General features: G+C 42.4%; 1 protein-coding gene across 3 annotated transcripts in view; it reads left to right on the top strand.

Annotated features, from left to right (window-relative positions):
• Positions 1 to 22917, top strand: part of Ap3b1 (adaptor related protein complex 3 subunit beta 1) — a 205645-nt gene that overhangs the window by 121204 nt on the left and 61524 nt on the right. For all 3 annotated transcript variants that reach the window (XM_036206993.1, XM_036206994.1, XM_036206995.1), the window contains exons 19-22: positions 1750 to 1891; positions 5472 to 5619; positions 14747 to 14819; positions 19171 to 19277. In XM_036206993.1, the coding sequence (XP_036062886.1) occupies positions 1750 to 1891; positions 5472 to 5619; positions 14747 to 14819; positions 19171 to 19277 (470 nt within the window). The remainder of the gene's footprint in view (positions 1 to 1749; positions 1892 to 5471; positions 5620 to 14746; positions 14820 to 19170; positions 19278 to 22917) is intronic.

Raw genomic sequence — 22917 nt, forward strand, 5'->3', positions numbered from 1 at the left:
TTGTGCAGCAAGCCCTTCACCCTCGGAGCCATCTCTCAGCCCTGTCATTTCTTTTAGTTATTTCCGGGATAAACCAGTTAGCTGACCTACTGCGTATATGTGTAACTTTGACTTCACAACAAATCCCAAGTGTCTTCATTTAGAAGCTTTGTCTGAGTAAGCTTTGTGAAGGATGGCCGGTTAGTGTCTGTCTCCCTGTGTTGTGCTTGAATCACATACTCATCACAACAGCTCTATGAAGTATTTCCCTTCTGAAAAGGAAACTGAGAGCCAGAGGCTGCATAACCTGCAGTCTCAGGGCTGGTAAGTGGCGTAGCTAGGATTTGAACCTGGACATGCTCACGGGAGAACCCTGCTTCATATCCCACTCTGTGGCAGACTGAAGGAACTAGCTGTCCTGGCGGCACTGTGATGTAGAAAGGACTCTTGATGAAGCGGGCGTTGGAACAGTGTTGAACTGGCCCCAAATCAGGGGCAATGGTGTGTCCTCTCATTTGGTGTACCGCTCTGTACCTGGAGTCGTTTGTAGTAGGGAAACTCAGCTGCATATTAATACATATGTGATACAACACATATGTATTTGGAGAGAAGGGCCCACACATGGCCCAGGCTGGTGTGGAACTCAGGCCTATCCTCCTGCTTCAGCCTTCTGAATCATAGAATTACAAGTGTGCTTTATCATGCCCAGCTCCCAATGCATTGCTTTCTGTGAGACACTAGTGTGTCATGTTGTCTCAGACTGGGAGACCCCCACTGTGGGGAAAGGAAGTCATAATTGAAGTTTGCTTGCTGTAAAAGCTCGTTGCCCTTTCAAAGTTGGTTCCTAGGAAGATCTCACTGTCCTTATCTTTCACCAATTAAATTTTCAGCAACAAGTAACAGAATTCAAAATTCTTTCTTATACCATTCTTATGAATTATTTTTATATCATCTTTTTATTATATTTGTGTTGTAATTTTACACATCAGCCATGAGTTCCTCTGTCCTACCCCCTCCCGCCCCCGTCCCCTTCCCCCCAATCCCTCCCCTCCAGTCCCATCTCCTCCAGGGCCAAGACTCCCCTGGGGATTCATTTAAACCTGGTGGATTCAGTACAGGCATTCTTTAAAAAAATTCACTCCGTATCTATCTGCTTTAGGTTTCCTGTGAGTTTTGTCTTTGCTCTGCCCATTAGCTGAACATCTTCTGTCTGTGTGAGTCCCTGTCTGTCTGTCTGACTGTGTGAGTCCCTGTGAGTCAGGACCTCCTTTCCTCAGTCACTGTCTGTCTGTCTGTCTGTCTGAGTTCCTGTTGAACTAATGCTTCTGAACAGACAGGGTACACATGAGTCAAGACCACCTTTCCTTCAGTCACCGTCTGTGTGTCTGTCTGCCTGCCTGCCTGCCTATCTGGGTCCCCACTGAACCAATCTGAACAGACAAGGTCCCTGTGAGTCAGAACCTCCTTTCCTTCAGTCTCTGTCTGTCTGTCTGTCTGTCTGTGTCTCTGCTAAACCGATCTTCTGAACAGACAGGGACATGTGAGTCAGAACCTCCTTTCCTTCAGTCACCGTCTGTCTGTCTGTCTGTGTCTCTGCTGAACTGATCTTCTGTGCACGTGAGTCAGGACCGCCTTTCCTTCAGTCACCGTCTTCTGTCTGTCTGTCTGTGTCCCTGTGAGTCAGGACCTCCGTTCCTGTCTCCGTATGGTTCTGGTCTCCTCCGCGTAATTGAAGGTTGTAAGTGAAAGAGCAGCTGGCTTGTCTTTCAGAGAGCGGGTCTGGAAGTGAGAGCGGAGACACAGGCGGCAGCAGTGAGGGCAGCAGCGAGGACTCCTCCAGCGATCCAGAGAGTGAGACCGGAAGTGAGGCCAAAGCGGACCGGAAGAGGAACTCAAAAACCAAGAGGAAAAGGTGAGTGATCTCATCAGCTTCCCTCAGGAAGTTCCCAGAGTTCCTGTTTCTCTTTAATTCACAGAGTTAGAAAATGCCTGTGTAGTTTCTCCAGAACAGATGCTAAGTCTTGACATACTGTGCTTAGGTTTCATTTTGAACTTGAACAGGTCTTAGGGTACATTTTCAAAATTGATATTACCTTGGGAGGCTGCCTTAAGTGACCAAGCAGTAGGGATGAAACACTTAATTACCTTTTGCAGCAATTTTGCTGAGGGCTAAAATTAAATCCTTCAGCACTTTGCCATTATATAACTAAGACAATTGATTTTTCTAAATAATGTTACATTAAAAAGATTATGATCCAAATATCAGAGTCAAAGGCTGTGAAGGAAGACGGTCAGGAGATACTTAAGGGGTAGTGCTTTTCAAGATCTGCCATTACCAACAGCGTTAAAGCGTCATTAAGACTTGGAGTAATTGGGGCTAATACCTCGGATTGTGTGACTGTCTTCCCCACCGCTCTTGGAGTGGCTTCCGCTGACTCCCTGGCCCTTCTCGGGGCCGCCCGCTCCCCCGCTCCCTGATGAGCTTGCAGCTTGGGCTCAGTGGTGGCTGACAGCGCTGATTGGGCACAGTACGCTCTCTGCTCCTTTTATTACAGACAGTAATTAAAGCAGCTCGTCCTGCCACTTCCATAACAAACACAGCATAATGCCCTAATTATGACTTTATTAATTTAAGTCAGGATTTAATGATTTTAAAAGTGATTTATATTGTTTTTCCTGTTCAGAACAAATGAAATCTGTAGGTTAAATTAATACAGGCTTTTCATCATTGCAAAGTTAAAAACCTAGTTACCAGTAAATTCTTCTCATTAGGTTAACATCTGAAACTCTAAGCAGTAAGGTAAACAATAATTATCATCAGAATTGAGTGCTGCATAATAAAATAACACTTTTACCTTTAAAATCTTATCTGGAGTGCTGGGAGCTAGGGCTCCTGAGAAAGCTACCTTGCTGCAGGAGAGCACCGCGGCTTGTGATCACCTTGCCCTGGAGGACACTGTGCACCAGTGGCTTTCACATCAGACTAGCTGTGATGGTCTGCTTTGGGGACGTTACCTCTTTCTAGAAAGCACAGTGTCTCCTCAGGTGACAGAGGCCATCATGGTATATGCTTATGATCTCATATTAGGTTTGTATTGTTTTTTTCTTCAGAAAAAAAATTTTTAATCTGCATTTATTTTTGAATTTACAGTAATTGTTGCACGTAAGTGAGCCACAGAGACTCTAAGCCCTTTTATTTGCTAGTACATGTTTTAAACAATGAGTTTGGGGTAATATATATTGCCATTATCTCGTAGGAGGGAAAACAACATATTTTTCCATCCTCCAGTATAATTACCTGTGCTCTGAGATGTTGCCATTGCTCCATTGTTAATAAACAGCAATCATATTTCCTCCACAAAAATCAATTCTGAGAACTATCGATTCTTCTTTCCTAGCCACTCCCCTCCTCCGGGGTCGTCCGGCCTGTCTCTTAGAATTTGTTTACCGTTTGCCAGCAGACCTTTTTAACAGTCTTGATCTTCTTCAGGTATCTTCAAAAACGACCCTTTAGTAATGACAAGTGTTTGCTACTAAATTTGAATTTGACACTCCAAATTATTTTCATGATAGACACAATGGTATGGTAGAAGGGGATGTCAGGGGAAGAAAGATTTGAGTTCAGAGTTCATGATTCCCTCTTCTGCCAGTATGTCCTTAAAGTTATTTAACCTCAAATGGTGGTTTCCTTATTGTAAGTGGGTTAATACTGTGCCCAGGATGAAGTGCCTGAGCACTGCCAGGCCCTAGGTAAATGATTAAAAACAAAAACAAAGAAACTTTGGATCGGTTGACTGATGGTGTGTGTCTGTGTGAGTGTGCCCGCGTGTGCATGCGTGTATGCATGCCTGAGTATGTGTGTGTACACCACATCATGCAAGAGCCTGGGGACATCAGGATAAAGTCTTGGATCCCCTAGAACTGGAGTTTTAAACTACTGTGAGCTGAACACAAGGTCTTCTGTAGGAGCTCTACACACTCTCAACTGCTGAACTATCTCTCCAGTCCCAAAGGTAGAGTTTTTAAAAATACCAGAGCAGGCACGTGTGTGCACACATGTACAGGTGCACAAACATACAGTAAAGGTAATTAGACTTTGCCTTCTTGAGGAAAGTCTCAGCACCTCAAGGCAGTTCTCTTGTCAGCTCCACGCTCTTCATTCTCTTTGGAGAGGACATCCTGATTTGCCCACTTAATTCTGTTTCTCCACGTGTCCTTTTCTGAAGATTCCTGATTGTGGATATCTAGTGTGGGTGTCCCTTGAGTGTTCTCCTAAAACACTGCCCCCTGCAGCTCATTGCTTCTGTGTCTTGTCCCTGCTATTGTATTGCTCTGTATGGTCCAGTGCGCTGCGGCCACTGTAAGTTGACACACAGGTATCTCCACCACTGTTCTCTTTAGCACCTAGCATGAGGCAAACGAGTTAGTGATAAGTACTAGTTGACCTGGTGAGCAAGTGACTCGCACTTTCAGTGGAACAGTAAATAGAGGGACCACGTGAGAGTGAGGCATGGTGGCATACACCTTCCCAGCATTGGGGAGCATTAGGCTAGGAGACCAAGTGTGAGGCTAGCCTGGGCTACATGGCAACAAAGCAAGACCCTATCTTTAAATAAACAAGTAAAAATGTCCTCTGTGCTAATTAACATTTTCTTATGTAACATATTTAAGATCACATTTGTGTGCTTGTCTAACTGATTTTCTTAGAAAGAACCGAAATCTACCAAATGCAGGTTTCTTGACAAAAGCAGAGGTAACTTAAGCTTATCAGTAAGTGATATTTTGAGACATCATTTGAAACCACCCTAGGCTCTTAGAATTTGTTACTGTTAGCTCCTAATTCCTAGAAAACCAACTTAAAACCTAGAAAAAAAACAGTATTTGTCTATATTGTCACTGATTGTATCAGTCAGTGTTGTTTTATGATTTTGCATTGAAATCGTCACAACTTACTTGGTTGCAGATAGCACTTCCTTTATTGTTATCCATTAAATTTTGTTTTTGTGTGAACACACGCTTCCCACTGCACGTGTGGAGTTTGTGTGAGCGCATGCTTCCCACTGCACGTGTGGAGTTTGTGTGAGCGCATGCTTCCCACTGCACGTGTGGAGTTTGTGTGAGCGCATGCTTCCCACTGCACGTGTGGAGTTTGTGTGAGCGCATGCTTCCAACTGCACGTGTGGAGTTTGTGTGAGCACACGCTTCCCACTGCACGTGTGGAGCTTGTGTGAGCGCATGCTTCCCACTGCACGTGTGGACATCAGAGGACCACTTGTGATGCTGAACTGTGTCCTTCCCTGTGCGGTCCTGAAGGTCGGACTCTGGTCATGAGGCTGGCAGTAGGAACCTTTACCAACTGAGCCATCTCAGCCACTCTTATTTAATTTTCATATTTTAAAATTCTAAAGCAATCTTGATTGTTTTATAAAATTACTTAAATTTGTGTACATAATGGAGTTATAGTTTATATTTCAAAACATCTTTATTCATAGTGATTCAGAAGATGAGGAGAAGAAAAATATAAAATCGAAAGCTTCAGAATCATCCAGTGCGGAATCCAGTTCCATGGAAGAAAGTTCTTCAGGTTCTGAGTCAGCCTCGGAGTCTGACGGGGAACCTGCGCCCAGAAAAGTTACTCAGGTATGAGGTCATGCCCGTGCTGTAACTGAAGGGACAACTTCTTGTCACTTTTTTCACTTAAGAATACTTTTGAAAGTTGAGTGTTTTATTAGAAAGCTAAGAAACTGAAGACACATTTAGGACTCTCACAACTAAAACTGGAGACGCCATCTTCACTCTCCCGGTGTTTCAGTTCTCCATACTCTCCCTAACCAGCTTTCCTGAGAAGTGAGAGCCATTTTTGCTAACCTCCTGCACCTGAGATTTTTGGGTAGGCTGTGACTTTTGCTGAAGGGACATGAAAAGAAGCCTCAGAAATAGCATTGAGCACAAGACTACAAATGTAGATATATCAGAAAATACTCATTCCAAAATGCTCTTTAAAAATATTTAGTAACAAATGTGATTGATAGCAAATGTTTTCAAAGTTATACATTATTTAGCAAGTTACATTTACTTATTTTAGAGCAAATGCAAGAATAATTTTTGTATTTGAGTTGAACATTTGTGATTGAACTTTTCGTCTGGTTACTATGAATACATGAAAGCGTAAATTGTAAATGAATTTACTAGTACAAAGCTGGGATCTAATAATGATTGTCTTTCCGATCTCAGATGATCACCTTCTTGGTGTGAATGGGCACACTGATACAGCGTCAGGGGGACCCCTCTCCTTTCATGTTTCTGGAATAATGACTGTCAGATGTTGCCATTCGATGAATTATGTTTCTTCCTAACCTAATATTTTAAAAAAAAACAAAAACAAAAACAAAAAAAAACTTACTTGTTAACACTATGAATCTAAATTTCTTTAATATATCTTCTGAGCAGCCAGAAATGAAAATAAATGTGTTCAAGTAGGCCTTCCACACCCATAGTCATTAAGAATAAGTATATTTAAAATGCTGCTAATGTTTATCTCGTTTTATTTCAAATATTCTTGTAAATGATAAAACTTATTTTAAAATTGAATTCTTATCTATATAACAGAATTTAAGTTTTCTGTTTTTCAAAAACTTATATAAACTTGTAGAGATTTTGAGTTATTAATGTGAATTCATAAAAACATGGAGAGTTTCACATAACCTCATTTTCTACTTTAGAAAAAGCTTAAAATATCATTTTAAATAAAGAGCTTCAGATATTGACAGTAAGTGCAACCCAGGGGGAGAAATCAGTGCTTTATAAATGACAGATGTAATTTCAGCAAGTTATTCTTACATGGTTTTATAAAATTGGAAATTGTAGACTCCGCCCACAGAGGCACCCCGAAGTTAGTCATCTACTGTTTTTCCTCCATGTTGTGGGCTTCAGTGAGGGGCTGACATCACTTTTTGGTTTGTTTGTTTTGTGTTGTGTTTGTTTTGTTTGGACATCCCAACCGAAGTTTCCCTTCCCTCCCCACTTCACAGCTCTTCCCCACCCCCATCCAATGTTTCCATGGTTTCCCTTCAGATACAGGCAGGCCTCCCATGATGCAGTGAGACTAGGCATCTTCCATAAGGCTGGATGAGGCAGTCTGGTAGGAGGAATGACTCCCAAAAGCAGCCAACAGAGTGGACACCCCCCAACACGCTCCCCCCACCCCCCCACCCCCACCCCCCACGCGCATGGGCGCTCTCTCCCTTAGGGGTCTCAGAAGAGGACCCAGACATCTCTTCATAATTGATGGTGTTGAGAGCAGGATCCTAAGCCAGGCTCCTTGAGAAATTCAAGCCGTGCATTATTTTGTGCCCATGTTTTCCTTGGATCTCACACTTTGTCTGTCTTAAAGTACCATTTTCTGTCTGTATTAGGTGGAAAGGCCAGTGTTTGTTTATCTGTTTATTTTTGCTTTAAGTTTACAATTGGACTAAATAATCCCAGCCTTGCAGCTGCTATTTTTTTTACCTCCACTTGAAGTATATACCATGTGATCATAAGTATAGCAATTTTTTAGTAATAGGTGCCTCTCTAGTTGTGGGAAATTGTACTTGCATCAGATGCTGTGGCTTTTGCTTAAACGATGAGTAATGAAGGCAGATGGTGGCTGCTTTGCCTTCATTTAGCGTGACAGTGTTGGTGCTGAAATTCATGTCTCGACTCTGCATCTTGAGCCTTACTTTTTCTAGTTTTCTTTGATCTGGGAAATTGGGGGTGCATGGAGCATGAACATGAGACCTTGGAGACAGCCTGAATGTATGGCTTCCAAAGCAGTTCATTTTACGGTGGTCCTATGCAGTTAGGATGGAGGTCCTGTTGGCAGGTAACACCTCATGCTCAGTCTATAAAGCAGACACCAGTGCCTCCCCTGCTGCCTCAGTATCTTATGGGTAACACATGTACAAGAGCAGACGCGCCCCGCAGTTTGAAAACTGTTTAACTGGGACCCGTGCTGAAAGGACCAGGGCACCCTGGGCCTCTTGTCCCCTGCACCTTTCTGCTCTTTCTGAACAGTATTGAAAATTTAAATCTGTTTTCACTTGTGACCCCTGACTTGTATCCACCTTCTTCAGAAGACAGCTGTGAGTCACACACTGCTCTGTCTTCTCAACTCAAACTCCATTGACCGTTTTTCTGTCAAACATTAGCTCTGTCCATGTAGTCAAGAATAAGCCCTGCCTCCTTTGACCCATCTGTGGGTCAGCACCTACCTTTCCAGACCTTTAATTTTATCCACTAGTTTCTCTCTGCTATGCGGACCCCTCAAGTGGCTTCCGGCGTCTAAAGGGGAGCCAGAAGAGGAACAGAGATTCTCAAAAGAGTAATTCTCATTTCCTCCAGCATGCAGACACTGCTCTGCAGAGGATCAGGATCCCTGCGTGTGTCCTGCCTCTCTCGAACAGTACCGAGAAGTTTGTTTCATAAGTTCCTTTGCTCACATGGTCCATGGAAGTGCTTCCCTAGCCTTATGTCTCTCTTGCTCCCTCCAGATGTTCTTCCCAGATCTGGACCAAGTACTCAGACCCTGCTGGGCTGCTGGGTTTTAACCCTGGCCAGCAGCAGCCTCCCTCTGGCGCCTTAGCCACATGGTTAGATGTTGCCAGGTCTAGAGTTGTCATCTGATCTCCTAGCTGTTCTTCTTTTCCTCTGTCACTGTCTGCGTCTGTCTGTCCGCTCTTCTTCAGCTCCGCAGCTCTCGGCTGTAGTCACCCTCCTTCAGCACAGTGGCCAGCTCCAGCTGCAGTGACACCCTGCTGTGGTGGAGTTCAGTGAACTCCCCAGCCTCCACGTCTAAATCCACCTCTCTTTCGTCTGCTCCTATTCTGGCCTAAGACGCACACTTCCTTTATGAAACCGCGTGCTTGGCTGTTTCTGTTCACCTTGCACATTTCTGTTATTAAAGAAAGAGGAGGAAGAGGAGGAGGAGGAGGCGGGCCTCCTCTCTGTCTGTGGTCTTCACTTCTCCTATGCATGGTGACTGCAGGGAACTGGAACCGTACTGGGGGTGGGGGTATCACTCCTAGACCTCTATGTTCCTTAAGGATTTGTTATTTAATACTGTGTTGGGATCAGTAATGACCTTAGAACATGATCTTATTTCAGATTTAATTATTTTATGGACATGTGTACTTCTGTGTGCAGGAGTTCTTCTCTGAAATGTGTCTGAGAAATGTCTGGGGTGTCATCATTCCCGTAACATAATTCTTTTGTCCCAAGGAATAGTTACAGTAAAATTGCATTTTTAGATTTCTTTTACTTTCAGTTTGTATGAGCGTTCACCTGCATGTGTATGCACACATGCCCACACTGGCCATAAGAAGAAGCAGGAATCCCTGGGAGCTGCCGTGTGGGCGCTGGGAACTAAACCTAGGTCCTCTGCAGGAGCGGCCAGTGCTCTGAACCACCGAACCGCCTCCAGACCCCCAAAATCACTTTGAAAAGTGCCATATTTAAGCACTTTTACATGCTTTATACAATGTGAAGAACTTTTTTTCTTTTGTTTTTTTTTGTTGTTGTTGTTGTTGTTGTTGTTTTCTTTTCTTTTTTTTCCGAGACAGGGTTTCTCTATGTAGTGTTGGTGCCTATCCTGGATCTTGCTCTGTACTGCCTGGCTTTGCCTCCCTAGTGCTGGGATTAAAGGCGTGTGCCACCGCCTGGCTGGAAAATAGTTTTATGTGGAAGAGTAGAGAGAAAACTCAACAATACAGACGTATGTGGAAGTGATTCTCATTTGTATCTCTGTGTCTTCGATTAAAAAGTTACATTCTGCACATTATGATGCGTTGAACATTTTATTTAAGATTTTCAGGTTGTTTCCCTTCAGTGTACCTAGGCAGCTTGTTAGGGTGCCCCTGTGTCCTAAGGTTGTGTCAGTGGGGTCTTGCTCTGCTGGTGACACATTAGCTGGGATCTCTGTGGTGCGTGCACCAGCTCCTGCAGATAGAGATACCAGTGAGTGATGTGGTGATCTGAAATCAAGCTTATAGTGTACTGTGAATGCACCTATTTCTTTATACCTAGTAACAGTGCTTTATCTGGGGAGTTGTGTGGTGGCTGTGTGTGTGCTGTCATGGATGCCGTGTGTGTGTGTGTGTGTGTGTGTGTGTGTGTGTGTGTGTGTGTGTGTGTGAAGGCCAGCGGTTGGTGTCAGGTATCTTCTTCAATCATTGTTCACCTTAGTGTTTGAGACAAGATTTGTCACTTAACCTGTATTTCTTGGATTTGGCTGGACTAGCTATTTAGTGACCGCTGAGTTTGGCTGGTGTCAGCCTCCTAGGTGTTAGCGTCACAGTCAAGTGCAGTTCCTGGCTCTTTATGTGGGTGCTAAGGATCAGAATTCAGGTCTTCATGCTTGCAGGACAAGCACTGGCCATGAAGTGTTTGGTATTCTTGAACTTAGCACTTAATAAATGTTAACAATACTTCGGTGTTTGGGTCATGAGATTAATGTGCGAAATAGCTGAGGAAAAACACTGGATTCTGTGTATGCCTAGCAGTGTCTGAGATGCCCATAACCATCTCAACATTTATGTATCTTAGAACTTTGCTGTCCCTCTGTGGGAGTTATTGTGACACCAGTGACCTTCCCCTAGTGATCTTAGTCACTGGCCTGGGGACTAACACCTGAGTGTCAGCACATGTTAAGATTGCCTTAATATAAAGACCTGGTGAGAAAGATAACTTATCTGTGCGAGAATCTTAGTGAAAAAGCATTTTACTGTGGTATGGAGTGAACCCTACAAATGCACCAAAGGAACCATTTTCAGGCTGGTTTCTGTTCTTTGAGAAGTAAGAACACAGGAGTCTGTCTGCTTACAGGCTGGGGTTGGAATCCTTAGCTTGTGTGACTATCGAATGTCGGTTTTTATTATAAAAATTCAATCTTTTGTCTCTTTCAATGTTTGTCTTTCTCGATTTAGTTCATATTTAAAATGCTCCCCAAAAGAAATACCATTTGATGTCAGTTGAGATCTTGTAAACAAAGGGAAAACATCAAGGAAGTGGCCCTGCGGAAGGCAGCAGGCGTTTTTCTGCTGCTGAAGGCTTGTTAGACCCACTTGTATTGCTCAGTAACATTCATTTGCTCCGGGTCTTGAGAACAGTGGGGGGCTGATAAACTTTTCTTACTGTTAATTTCAAACCTCTGTACAGTAGAAGTGTATCTGCTGCTTATCACATCATGTAGTTTTTTCTGCTTAGCTTTTCTGTAAGCAGTATGCAAATGGAAGTTCATAATGCATGAAAACTCTTTCCAGAGATATTGTACATATTTTTGTTTGTATTTAGGAATTAAGATCCCTTATTTATTTTTTAAATGAAATATATTAACTAGAAGTTAGTTTCCTAACCCTGTGACTTTTTATTCCATTTTTAAATGTTCCTGTGTTGAGGTGTATAATCGAATACCACAGAAACAAGGTGGGATTTGAAGGCGATGAATCGATAAATAGATATTTTTTGCAGCAAGATCTTAAGATCAGTAACTGTTGTCCTTATAAAAGTCAAATACAGTCACTCAGCTGTTAAAAACCTAATCCTCTATTTAAGAATACTATACAAAAACAAATTGTCTGCCTTTCTGCTTGATCTCCTCCCAGTCCTGACACAGTGGGACCCATGGGTGACCTGGCAGTGTGTTGCTTTGTCAGTGGTGCTTTTGGATAAATACTGGGAGGGAAGAAAGAAAATTCACACAGTAAAATATGATTTCATCTGCCTTTTCTCCGCAGCTCCGTGGCTCATGCCATGGTGTGAAATCCCCATTTTACACACTTTGCAGGCGGAGCACATGAATTATGCATTGAGCAAGAAAAATCTCCTGCCTCAAGTCCTATATGCATTTGCCCAGGTTCTGTCTCTATTACCAAGATGAATTGCAAATGGAGAAATGTTTGATGGAATATGGCTCTTAACTTCTTTGTTTAGAATTCAGATTTTTATTTTTATAGTAGATCCTTTAAGTATGAAAATGTTGTGAACTTACTATGGATTTTTTAAAATGAAAAATGAAATATAATGTAGGAGAAGCGTGCTTGCATATCATGAAGCATTTTATAGCCTCGATTCAGAATGCAAGGCTTTTCCAATTTGGTGGAAATGACCGTCATCTATTGCTAATGTTGTATTTCAGTCAGTGCTTATGTGCTCTTCTCGGAAAGTCAGTGGAATTCTGTCCTTTTCAGAGCCCGTTGTCTCTCTCTGTTCCAGGCTTCTGAGAAGAGGTGGTCCCAGGTTCTCATACAAGCTCTGTGTGGTGTGTGTGTGACCCGATGTGTGTGGAATACACCCTGGTGCACATTCTTGGCTGTGAAGTGGGAAAGAGGGCCTAGACTTGCCTTCCCTCCGCTCTAATGTTATCTCTTTTTTTGGATAGGTTTCTGATCTTCGGGTGGGGAGCGCAGACTTTGAGGACAGTCTTGTCATGGTGGCTGGTGGGATGCCACACCTACTGTGTGTAGCATGTTGATGAGCCACATGCTGATAACCTTTGGTTATGCTTTTATTCACAGGAGTGAGAGTCTAGAAGTGAAGGCGTTTCGTTCTGAATCTGCTTTCATTTACTTGTAACTTACATTTCAGTCTCAAAACTAACATTTCTTCTGTTTCCTTTTCTGCAGACTAGACATTGGTACTCGTTGAACAGTTTAGAGGGGAGATGATGTTTGGTGTTTAAAGAAGGATGGAGTTAAAAGTTACATAGAAGGAAATAATACTCTTCTTTATTTCTAATCTTTTTGGTTTTAACACGTATTCTTATATAATTCTTTAATAGTTCTCTGAAAGTTAGCATAAAGGAGGATACAAGTAGAACTTCAGTCACGTGAAAATGTTGTTTCCCGGGTGCTTTTCTAAAAGAGTGTGTGTGTGTGTGTGTGTGTGTGTGTGTGTGTGTGTGTGTGTACATGCATGTATGTGTGTGCACTCAGCTGAAGAAGCCAGAAGAGAGTGAAGGATACCCCAGAACTGGAATTACAGGTGGTTGTGAACTGTTGATGTATGTGCTGGGAACCGAACTCAGGTCCTTTGTGACAGCAGGAGCCGTTGTGAGCTATCGCTCCACCCCATCACTGAGGCATGCTTCTGTGTAATGCTGTTGTGCGTGTGTGTGCACAGCTGTGAGTGCACCAGTACTCAAGGGGACCTTTTGCTGCCGTGACACAATAATTTATGCTAACAATAAGTTTAAAATTCTGTTATTAGAGTGGGGACTTTGTCTCGGGTATTATTTACATTACTGAGTACAGAATATGATACACATTTTAATTCTATATGTGTCTATTGAATGAATGAATGAAATAACAACTTTTTATTTTGAATATGAGAATTCATGTTAAAGAAAGGGCAGACAGATGAAGCAACATTGGTGTAGATAGATGTGTCGTTTAATGCACTGTTTATCCTTTGTTGACCTTTTTGTTTACTGAACTCCCTAGATGTTCTCACTTATGTCCAGGGGGCAGGTGTGTGTTCCAGTGTGTGGACGCTGTGGGTGTGGATGTCCGTTCACCCATTCCTGTGTGTGGAAGCCAGAGATCAGCAGCTAGTGTCTCTCACTTGCTTTCCACCGTACTTCCTGAGACACTGTTTACACTGAAACCAGTTAAACTGGAGTGGCTAGCCAGATTCCTCCTGTCTTCACCTTCCCAGCATCCACTGGTATACAGGGCTCTGACATGGGTGTTGGGATCCCGACTCAGGTCCTTATGTTTTTACAGCCAGCACTGTACAAACTGAGCCATTTCCCCAACCCAATTGTATTATTTGTATTATGACAGGTAAACCTAGCGTAAGGCCCTTGTATTTACTCTGTGGGGATGAATGTTCATAAACAGTGAATAGACTAGTGGGTCATGGAAGATGCCCTAATTTTAGGTAGGTATGCTTTAAATATTTGCTCTCCATGCAAAGTGCTCAAGACAGTGAAAGAGTTGTTATCCACACTAAAGAGCAAGAGCTAGGGATGCCGTTTTAATGGGTACCTTAGCGAAAACCTCTGACGTTCTAGTGTAGGAGCAGAGAGTATCTAGTACAGTACCTCTGGGGAAGACCTCTGATGTGCTAGTGTAGGAGCAGAGAGTATCTAGTACAGTACCTCTGGGGAAGACCTCTGATGTGCTAGTGTAGGGCACAGAGTATCTAGTACAGTACCTCTGGGGAAGACCTCTGATGTGCTAGTGTAGGGCACAGAGTATCTAGTACAGTACCTCTGGGGAAGACTTCTGATGTTCTAGTGTAGGACACAGAGTATCTAGTACAGTACTTCTGGCAGGCTTCACTCTGAGGAATCCAGCCTGTTACAAGCCTGTGAACAACATCAGTGCTATCTGTGTATTGTTTGAATATTCCTTTTTTGTAAGTAAGCTGTTTAACAATTATTTCTATGGATGTTTATTCACTTTCTAATGATAGCCACATTGTATTTTTACCTAACAAAAAATTTGTCAAGTTGTAAAATAATTACATTGAATTTTTTTCTCAAGGTCTTTTATAGTCTTTAAACACAAAGTATTTTTAATATAATTAACAGTTTGTGTGATGAGTAAGAAATACAGTATGCTAACATAGAAATTTTGATTCAGGAAAGTGTGTCACCATACAGAAGTTTAAATTACATTTTTGATTCTAAGACCAAGAAGCAAAAACATGCTTGTTTTGTGGTGGTAAGAATACTTCATGGTTTTCTTTAGACAAGATCTGAAATAAGTGAGGTTTTGATATTTTGCAGGCAAAAGAAAGAAAACCCCAGCAAGAAAGACAGCCTCCCCCCAAAGATGTTTTCCTTCTAGATCTAGACGATTGTAAGTACTGGGACTTCCTGTGTTGTCTACTTGTGTTTGTATAGTACTTGTCATGTAGATTTCCCAAATTCTAGAAACAGCTACTCTAAAAGTTCAGAAAGTGGGGCTTTTCCAGACAGTGGTATCAGTGCTTTTCATTGTTTAGCATATCAGTTCTGTCACATGAGCAGAGCACCAAAGAAAGTGTATTAGACTTGTTTTACTTGGCTGATTTGTCCTTGCATGACCAAATAATGATCCTGCCTCACAGCGTCCCCATTGTGAGGTCCTGACTGTGGGGGCTGACACAGGGGACTAGGAGAGAGAGTTAAGAAGGCCAGCACCTTCTTCTACTTGCCACTGTGGCTTTCAAGACTTGGCTGGCCAGTTTGGCTCTTCCTTCAATGTCTTAACTACAAAAAGTGTTCATTCAAGCAAATACATTTCTAAGAATCCAGATGCCTATAACTTTACTAACCCAAGTATACACAGTCGCCACTCTGGAATCACTCAGCGTGGTGGGAGCTGGGTAGTGCAGTGAACTTTGTTGCCAGGTCAATTCTGTACTAGGAGAGCTTTTGGAAATAAGCGTTCATGAGTGTCAAACTGCTCACATTTCAGTGTACTTTCCTGTGTGGAGGGTGAGTTGTTTGGGAGTCACCTCAATTTGTTCTAGGTCCATTCTACTTACACTGTCTATTGTAGTAGCCACAGCAAATTCTTAATAGAGAAAAGGGGACATGTGTAATACAGAGAAAAAACACTATCGAGAAATTGAACACATTTGACCATATTAGCAAAGATAGTAAGGTTTGGTATGATCAGATGTTGCTGCGGTTGGTTGAAGCAGATGCAGGGTGTGTGCTGCATTGATGGAACTAGAAGTCATGCTAAATAAGATGGAATCACAGACAAGCCTTGTGTGTGTTGTCTCATGTGGCATCTGGGGCAGTGGGAGGTCATGAGTAGACAGAAGACTACAGGAGAGGGATGAGGGGCAGGTAAGAGAAGGGGCTATCATCAGAGTGTGTCATACACGTAAGTGAAGATGCCATAACAGAAGCCACACAAGAGTCCATGGGACTGCTGGATGGATTGGACACCACAACCCTGAGAGTGCCCATCTGTGCCCATCTCTCATTTCATTCATAGTATGACATTCTCAGTGCTGGCTATTAGGTTGGAATACAAACTTTCCCTGGGGCTCAAGTGTTGGAGGCATGATGCTTAAGATTATGACGTTGCTTGATTCTGTGGGTGTCAGGAGAAAATAATACCCATGCCAGAATGATACATGACCTGCAGCCTGTTGTTGGACTTCGAGAAAGCAATATACCTTCTGCCTTTGGCATGGGGTAGGTATATTTTATCATTTTGGAAACTTGAGTATCTTTTGATCCCCTCTATGAGATTACCTTCATGAGATGGTCATAAAACAACCATCACTCTGGTGTTTTGTAGGGAGGGTAAACCTGTTCATTACTCTTAGTTCAACTCACTCTGGAGCCTTTGCAGATAACCAGTAGTACTGCTTCCTAAGCCTTATTGTCTCCGCTATCACACTGTTGAGTGCTGTGCATGTAAGGCAATAGAGTGAGGTGGGTACGAGGAAGGAAGAGAGTTTGAGGGTTTGCTTTCTGTTGTGGGACAGTCTCACTGTGAACCTCTGGCCAACTGGAACTCCCTACTTAGACCATGTTGTTCTCAAACTCACAGAGATCTGCCTGCCTCTGCCTCCAGAGTGCTGCGATTATTAAAGGCAGAAGCCACCATGCCTGGAGAGTGGAGAGTTTGAATCTCAGTTCCTTTTCCTTCTTAGCTGTGTTACAGTTTGACTGTTAATTAGTCAGTGTTCGCTCCAGGAATGGAGCCCATAGAATGCATGCACATGGAAAGATAGTTAATCAGATTGGCTTTGCATGATGTGGTCTAGGTGGTCCCACCATGGCTGCCTTCCCATTGGAGAGGCCTGGAGCCTGGTGGCTGCTCCGGCCGTGGGCTGGTGCCTTGGCAGTCACAGTCCTCACTTGAGGTCTGGATAATTCCCAGAGCTACTGGCTGCTGGTTCTCATTGGGAGGCTGAAGAAGCTGGACTGACATCAGTGAGGAATGTCAATCTCCACAGCGGCCTCAAGGTACCAGTAGGGTAGATGAACTTGGCAGCACATTGTGAAGGCAAGCAGGTGGGAAGCAAAGGCTTTTCTTCTGCAGAGCGATTATTCTGGCCTGCCACCAGAAGATGCTGCCACGTTATGAGTAGGCCTTACCACTGCAGCTGAGCTGATCTTAAGTCCCTCACAGGCATACCCAACAGTCTGTCTTGTTAATTGACTCTAGACTCACTCACACTGACGCCTAACATTAACCATCACATCCTCTGTGGTTTAGTTGTTGGGTCTACAAAATTAAACAAATCCTGCCCTGGGGATTGAATGAATTGCTATGTACATCTGCACCTTGTACATGACAAGTTTTTAAGGGTTAATTATGACAGCAGCAAGTGATGGAACTAGTCACATTGGACAGGCTGTGTACTGCTGCTGTAGTCTATTTTGAATCAGGATTTTAATCAGAAGAGTAATTTGGTAATTGCTGTAGTATACATATGCTATCAAAGAGAAGAATGTTTTGTTGGAAGTCTTCAAAATAATAGCATTGGGGAGGCGGCCCAGTTGGTAAAGCACTTGAAGATGGGCTGTGAAACCCCAGACACACATAAGGTTGGGTGTGTTAGCACACGTCTGTAAGCCAAAGACTCCTACAGCAGACGAGCAGGGCATCTAGGAGAGTCCATGGCAGCTTGTGTGCCAGCTAGCCTGGGAACACACCAGCAAATAGAGAAGCAACCCTGCCTCAAACCAGGTGCAAGCTGAGGTGTCCCTTAACTACCATGTACGCACGCACACACCCACGCACGCACTCACACTGTCCAGTGTTTTATAGGTAAGTGCCAGGAAGCCTATGGGTTCAGCCGTGCTAGATATAAAGCAATGGGAAGCCAAGGACTTCCTTTCCAGCTCCGCTTTTCCGTTGTGTGCGGACTGGATTTGAGATTTCCTTTCCTGGCACTGTCATGTATAAACTATAGTGCTGCTTTGTTTTTTAAAGGGTGTGTCTTTTCTCCCATGAGTTACTGGAGCACAGAGACCTTATCTTGAAAAAGAAACGTTTCATTGTTAACTTTATGAATTAGTACTTTTTCTGCCTAATTCCTGGGATATTGTAAGACTAAAAGGAGAGAAAGAATCTGAAAAATGGAGTCAAATTAAGTAAAGGGTACCCCTGGCCAGTGTTGCTGTGGAGAGAGAATTTGTTGTCACATTAAGTAAAGGGTACCCCCCTCCCCGGCCAGTGTTACTGTGGAGAGAGAATTTGTTGTCACATTAAGTAAAGGGTACCCCCGGCCACTGTTACTGTGAATTTGTTGGTAGCTAAAACATTTCTGCATTCTCCCCCTCCCCCCAATTCAACGGTTAAGACTGTACTAACTTAAAGCCAGTATGGTGAAGTATTCATAGGCTAATAGGAACCAAAACATTAAAGGTGCAAAGTGAGCCGGGTTGTGGTGCACACATCTAATCCCATCACTCGGGAGGCAGAGGCAAGCAGATCTCTTAGTTGGAGGCCAGCTTGGTCTGTGGAGTAAGTTCCAGGACAGCCAGCTCTACACAGAGAAACCCTGTCTTGAGAAAAGCAAACAAAAGGTGCAAACTCTGTCACAGGAGAAGTAGTTGTCACAGCTTGGCCACATAAATCGGTGGGACAGAGGGAGGTGGAAGCTGAGGTGTCTGTTGGGAGGCTGAATGATATGGAACAACATCTTAGGAATGGTAATCGAGTCACTTTTGTTTTGAACAGATTGTCAGGATCCAGGTTTCTGTTGTTAGGTGCACTCCAGATTTAGCACATAGCTTTGTGACGGTGTATAGTGAGATGGCATTACCCAGCCTAGACTCTAATTGGTTAAAGTGGAGGAAAAACTGAAGACATGAGTTAAGCATCCTTTAAAAAGCCTGACCCTGCTGGAAGTTACTCTTTACATTATTCTTTACATTAACGTGGAAAATGTGTCTTACCACTTTCTTTTAGTGAAGTTCTGGGTGATAAATGTTAGCGATACAAACTTTTAAAAACTATTACTCAAGATATTTATACCTTGTTTTTTTATAGGTTTGCCATTATGTTTTGAAAGCTCAGACTAATCACTCTGTGACTTGATAATAACTTGACTAAATCAGGATGTTAAATAGAATTGTCATACATTCATTAATCAAAGTAATTTAATTAGATTTCCTGACAAAATAAAATGTTGCTTTTAATAATATGAATTAAATTTTCATGCACACTTACTTACTTGGGCCTTTTCTTCCAGTTAACCCGGTATCCACCCCAGTTGCCCTTCCTACACCAGCCCTTTCTCCAAGCTTGATAGCTGATCTGGAAGGTCTAAACTTGTCAGCTTCTTCTTCAGTCATCAACGTAAGTGACTGCCATGTAACACCTCTTACCGTATGATCCATGCCATCTTTCTTATGAAAAAAACAAATCATTGATAGCAATTCTTAGCCTTTGGTAGTACCTCTTCTAACAAAAGTCTGATTCAGACAGACCTTTTAATTTTGTAATGATTTTTAAATTCATGCAACTGTTGTCTTCTCAACTTACTTCTACTTATTAGTTACCTTTAATTATTATGTGTCCAGTTTTCACTGCCCTAGGTCTGTAACATAGAGGGATTCTTTGTCACATCGAGGTAGTGTATAGCCACTCACCAATGAGGATCTGAAGTGTGATACACACACACACACACACACACACACACACACATTGTTAGATAATTTCATTGTGGGCACATAGGCTGTGCCTACATGAAAGAAGACTTCTGTGCAGTGGAGCAGAGAATAGAAATTAACCATTGTGTATATTACCCCACAATCCTCCTGGTCTCACCACATGGCTACTAAAAGTTCACCACTATATTCATTTTAAAGGCCCAGGATTGTATTTCTCTTGGTGTTCTCTTTACAGATTTATTTATATATACTGTTACCTGGAAAAAAAATCTTAGTGTTATTTGGGGGAGGTGAGAATTCTAACACAAAATAACATGAAAACTGTCACTGTGTGAAACTGCAATAATTTTTCTGTATGTTTGCATGTTATGCCCACCAACCTTTCACTTTGAGTCAAATGTGCTACCTAGGATGTACAATCTGTTGCTATGACTGACCTTCTGTTAAGGTGGTCCAGCTGGTGAGCTTTGATGAGCACACATATCTGAGACTTGATCTTGTGTAGTCAGTGGTCAGGGAGCTGCTGCAGGTTGCATACTGCTGATCTGAGCTGCCTGAGAACTATGGAGCTGCTTCTGTTGAGAGAGGAGAATATCAAGGCCTTGTGTATCATTCCAAAGAGTTTCCCCTCCAGAGTGAACATGCCACGCCGGTCTGTGCTGAGAAGAGCGACTTGCATTTATTCCTTTTTGGTGAGCTCACACAAAGGACTGTTAAAAAATGAGTAGGCTGCAGTAGTCTGTACAAGTGTAGATTTCTTAGCCACTGAGAAGTGAATAAGCAGTGTTTGGGGTTTCAGGATGCTATTCTTTCTAAAGGAAAAAGCATATTTAAAAAGATGGGAAAGCATTGAAAATCGTCAGTGAAGTCTTTCATTTATTCACATAATAAATATTTATTGAGCATTTGTGTTAGCCTCTAAAGAGAAGTGGTGATCAGAACATCTATAGTGAAGCATTTAGGTTCCCCAAACTGGCTAGGCTGTAAGGTAGGATGGATAACAGCTGCACTCAGACACCAGATGGAAAGACTCAAGGCCTTGTTCTAGCTGTGGGACTGTTACAGTCTGGCAAGTAGCACCTCTATACTTGTGCTTCCTGTGACGACAGTGTCTTCCTGGGTTGTGAGATTGTGTTAGAGCAGGAACTGGCACAGTGCATCATTCAGTAAACTGTTCTTAGTTTCTCTCTCTCTCTCTCTCTCTCTCTCTCTCTCTCTCTCTCTCTCTCTCTGTCTGTCTGAGTGTGGGCATGCACATGACATGAGAGCATATTTGCAGGACTTGGGGTCTGAGGGTATTTTGTTCTTTGGATTGTGTTCTCTTCAGTTAAAATGAGGGTGCATCCCCACACAGTTGGTTTCTCTGCATATCTGCTTGCAGAGTCATCAGTTGTGGTCACTCATTAATCTTTTTTATTTTTTATTTTTGTATAATTAACTAATTTCATTCTGAATTTAACCTTTGTTGAGATTTTTGTTGTTTGTTTGTTTTGAGACAAGTTCTCCTTCGGTAGCCCAGGCTGAACTTGAACTGATAATGTTCTTCCCCAGCCTTGCAAGTGCTGGGATTATAACTGTACCATGCCTAGTCTTTGCTAATTTAAATAACAACAACAACAACGGTAGAACTATTGGTACAAAAATGGGGAGGAGCACAAAACTGGGCAGAACTCATTAGGCATCAGACTAGAGGATACTCTCAGGAGAGAGAGCTAGTGCTTGTGGGGACATGTGGGGGCTCTGGGTTCTGCTCATGTTCTGTTGTGATGGGGTGCTCTGGTGTGGGTGTGTTCCATTTAGGGAGAAAAATCATTGAACAGCTGTGCACTTAAAACATGCTTTTCTGTGTATATTTTACTCTAGTAAAACATTTTTTAAGTAGATAGATGATAAAAATGGATTATAAATTCAAGAGGAAGTACAGATAATGGATGGATGGAAATGTGCAGTCATATTAATGAATAAATGTAAATTTAAAGAACCATTTTGCCTGGCATTAGCAAAATACTGCACAATCCAGTGTCTGTTGGTGAGGAGACAGTGAAATGGGCATTTTGTTACGAGCTCATTCACAATACATTAAGTACATCCTTCCAGATGATACCATGGCAGCCCATAGCAGAATTGTCAAAATACTTACTCTTCCACCCAGTAATTCTACTTCTGAGGCAATAATAAGAAATGCAGAGATTCATATCTATGTTTGTTATCCACTTTGTCTAATGATAGGATAATTAATGGTTATATAAAATGTGGCTAAAATAAGATTTTTATAATCAATAACATATGTTCTAATGTGAAGGAAAAACAGATCCATAAATTTAACATGTATAGATGTCAGATTTCAAAACTATACAATGGTGTTTATAAAGTAGGGAAAATAAAAGACTATAAAAAACTGTATCATAGTGTTAATTTTCTGGATTATGGGATTATGGGTTTCTGTTTTGTATATTTTTCATATTTTAATTTAATCAAGCTGTAACTCATATATTGTCCAAAACAGTACTTTTAAAGCAAATGTGGAGAGGGTATCTGCAAATGACTCGGGTGTTTCCAGCACAGCTCAGTCCTGTCTGTCTGTCTGTCTGTCAGCTAGTTGACTGAGACTGAGGCTGTCCTTTGATTTCTCAGCTCTCCAGTACTGACAGTAAGACAGGCCTCCCTGTTTGCCCTAACTCCACTGTTCTAAGTATGTAAATCTAAGAAGCAGTTTTAAATAATAGAAGTAGTTACCGTGGGATGAGAAAATAGGTTTGTAAAAATAAATGGATGAAGCGTTTCTTTAGTAAATGTATGGCTTGGTTGTTCATAGGTTGTTTTTTGTTTTTTGTTTTTGTTTTTGTTTTTAATTTATTTCACCGGATTGTTTCCTTGCATATCTGATGGGATTTGTTTCTTGTAATCAACCAAAATATATACACGGAAACCCAAAGAACAATTTTCACACCAAATATTTTTCCAGTGAAAAATTCCACACAAACCTGAGCGTGATGGTTCAATGGGATGCTGAGGCAGGAAAATTGGAGTTTTTAAGGCTAGCCTGGACCACACAGTGACGCCCTATCTCAAAAGGGGGGGCATAGAGAGAGAGCTCGGGGTTAAGAACAGTGACTTCTCTCCCACGGGCTCCAGGTTCAATCACCAGCACCACCTGGCTGCTAGCAAGAATCTGTAACTCCATTTTCAAGGGATCTGATGCCTTCTTCTGACCTCCACCAGCGCTGCATGAACGTGGTGCACAGACATTGCAGGCACACCCCGTACACGTGAAAAAAAGGAAGGAAGGAAGGGAGAGAAAGGCAGGGAAGAAGAGAAAAGAGGAA

Source organism: Onychomys torridus, chromosome 15 (assembly GCF_903995425.1).
Source record: "Onychomys torridus chromosome 15, mOncTor1.1, whole genome shotgun sequence".
Lineage (NCBI taxonomy): Eukaryota > Metazoa > Chordata > Mammalia > Rodentia > Cricetidae > Onychomys > Onychomys torridus.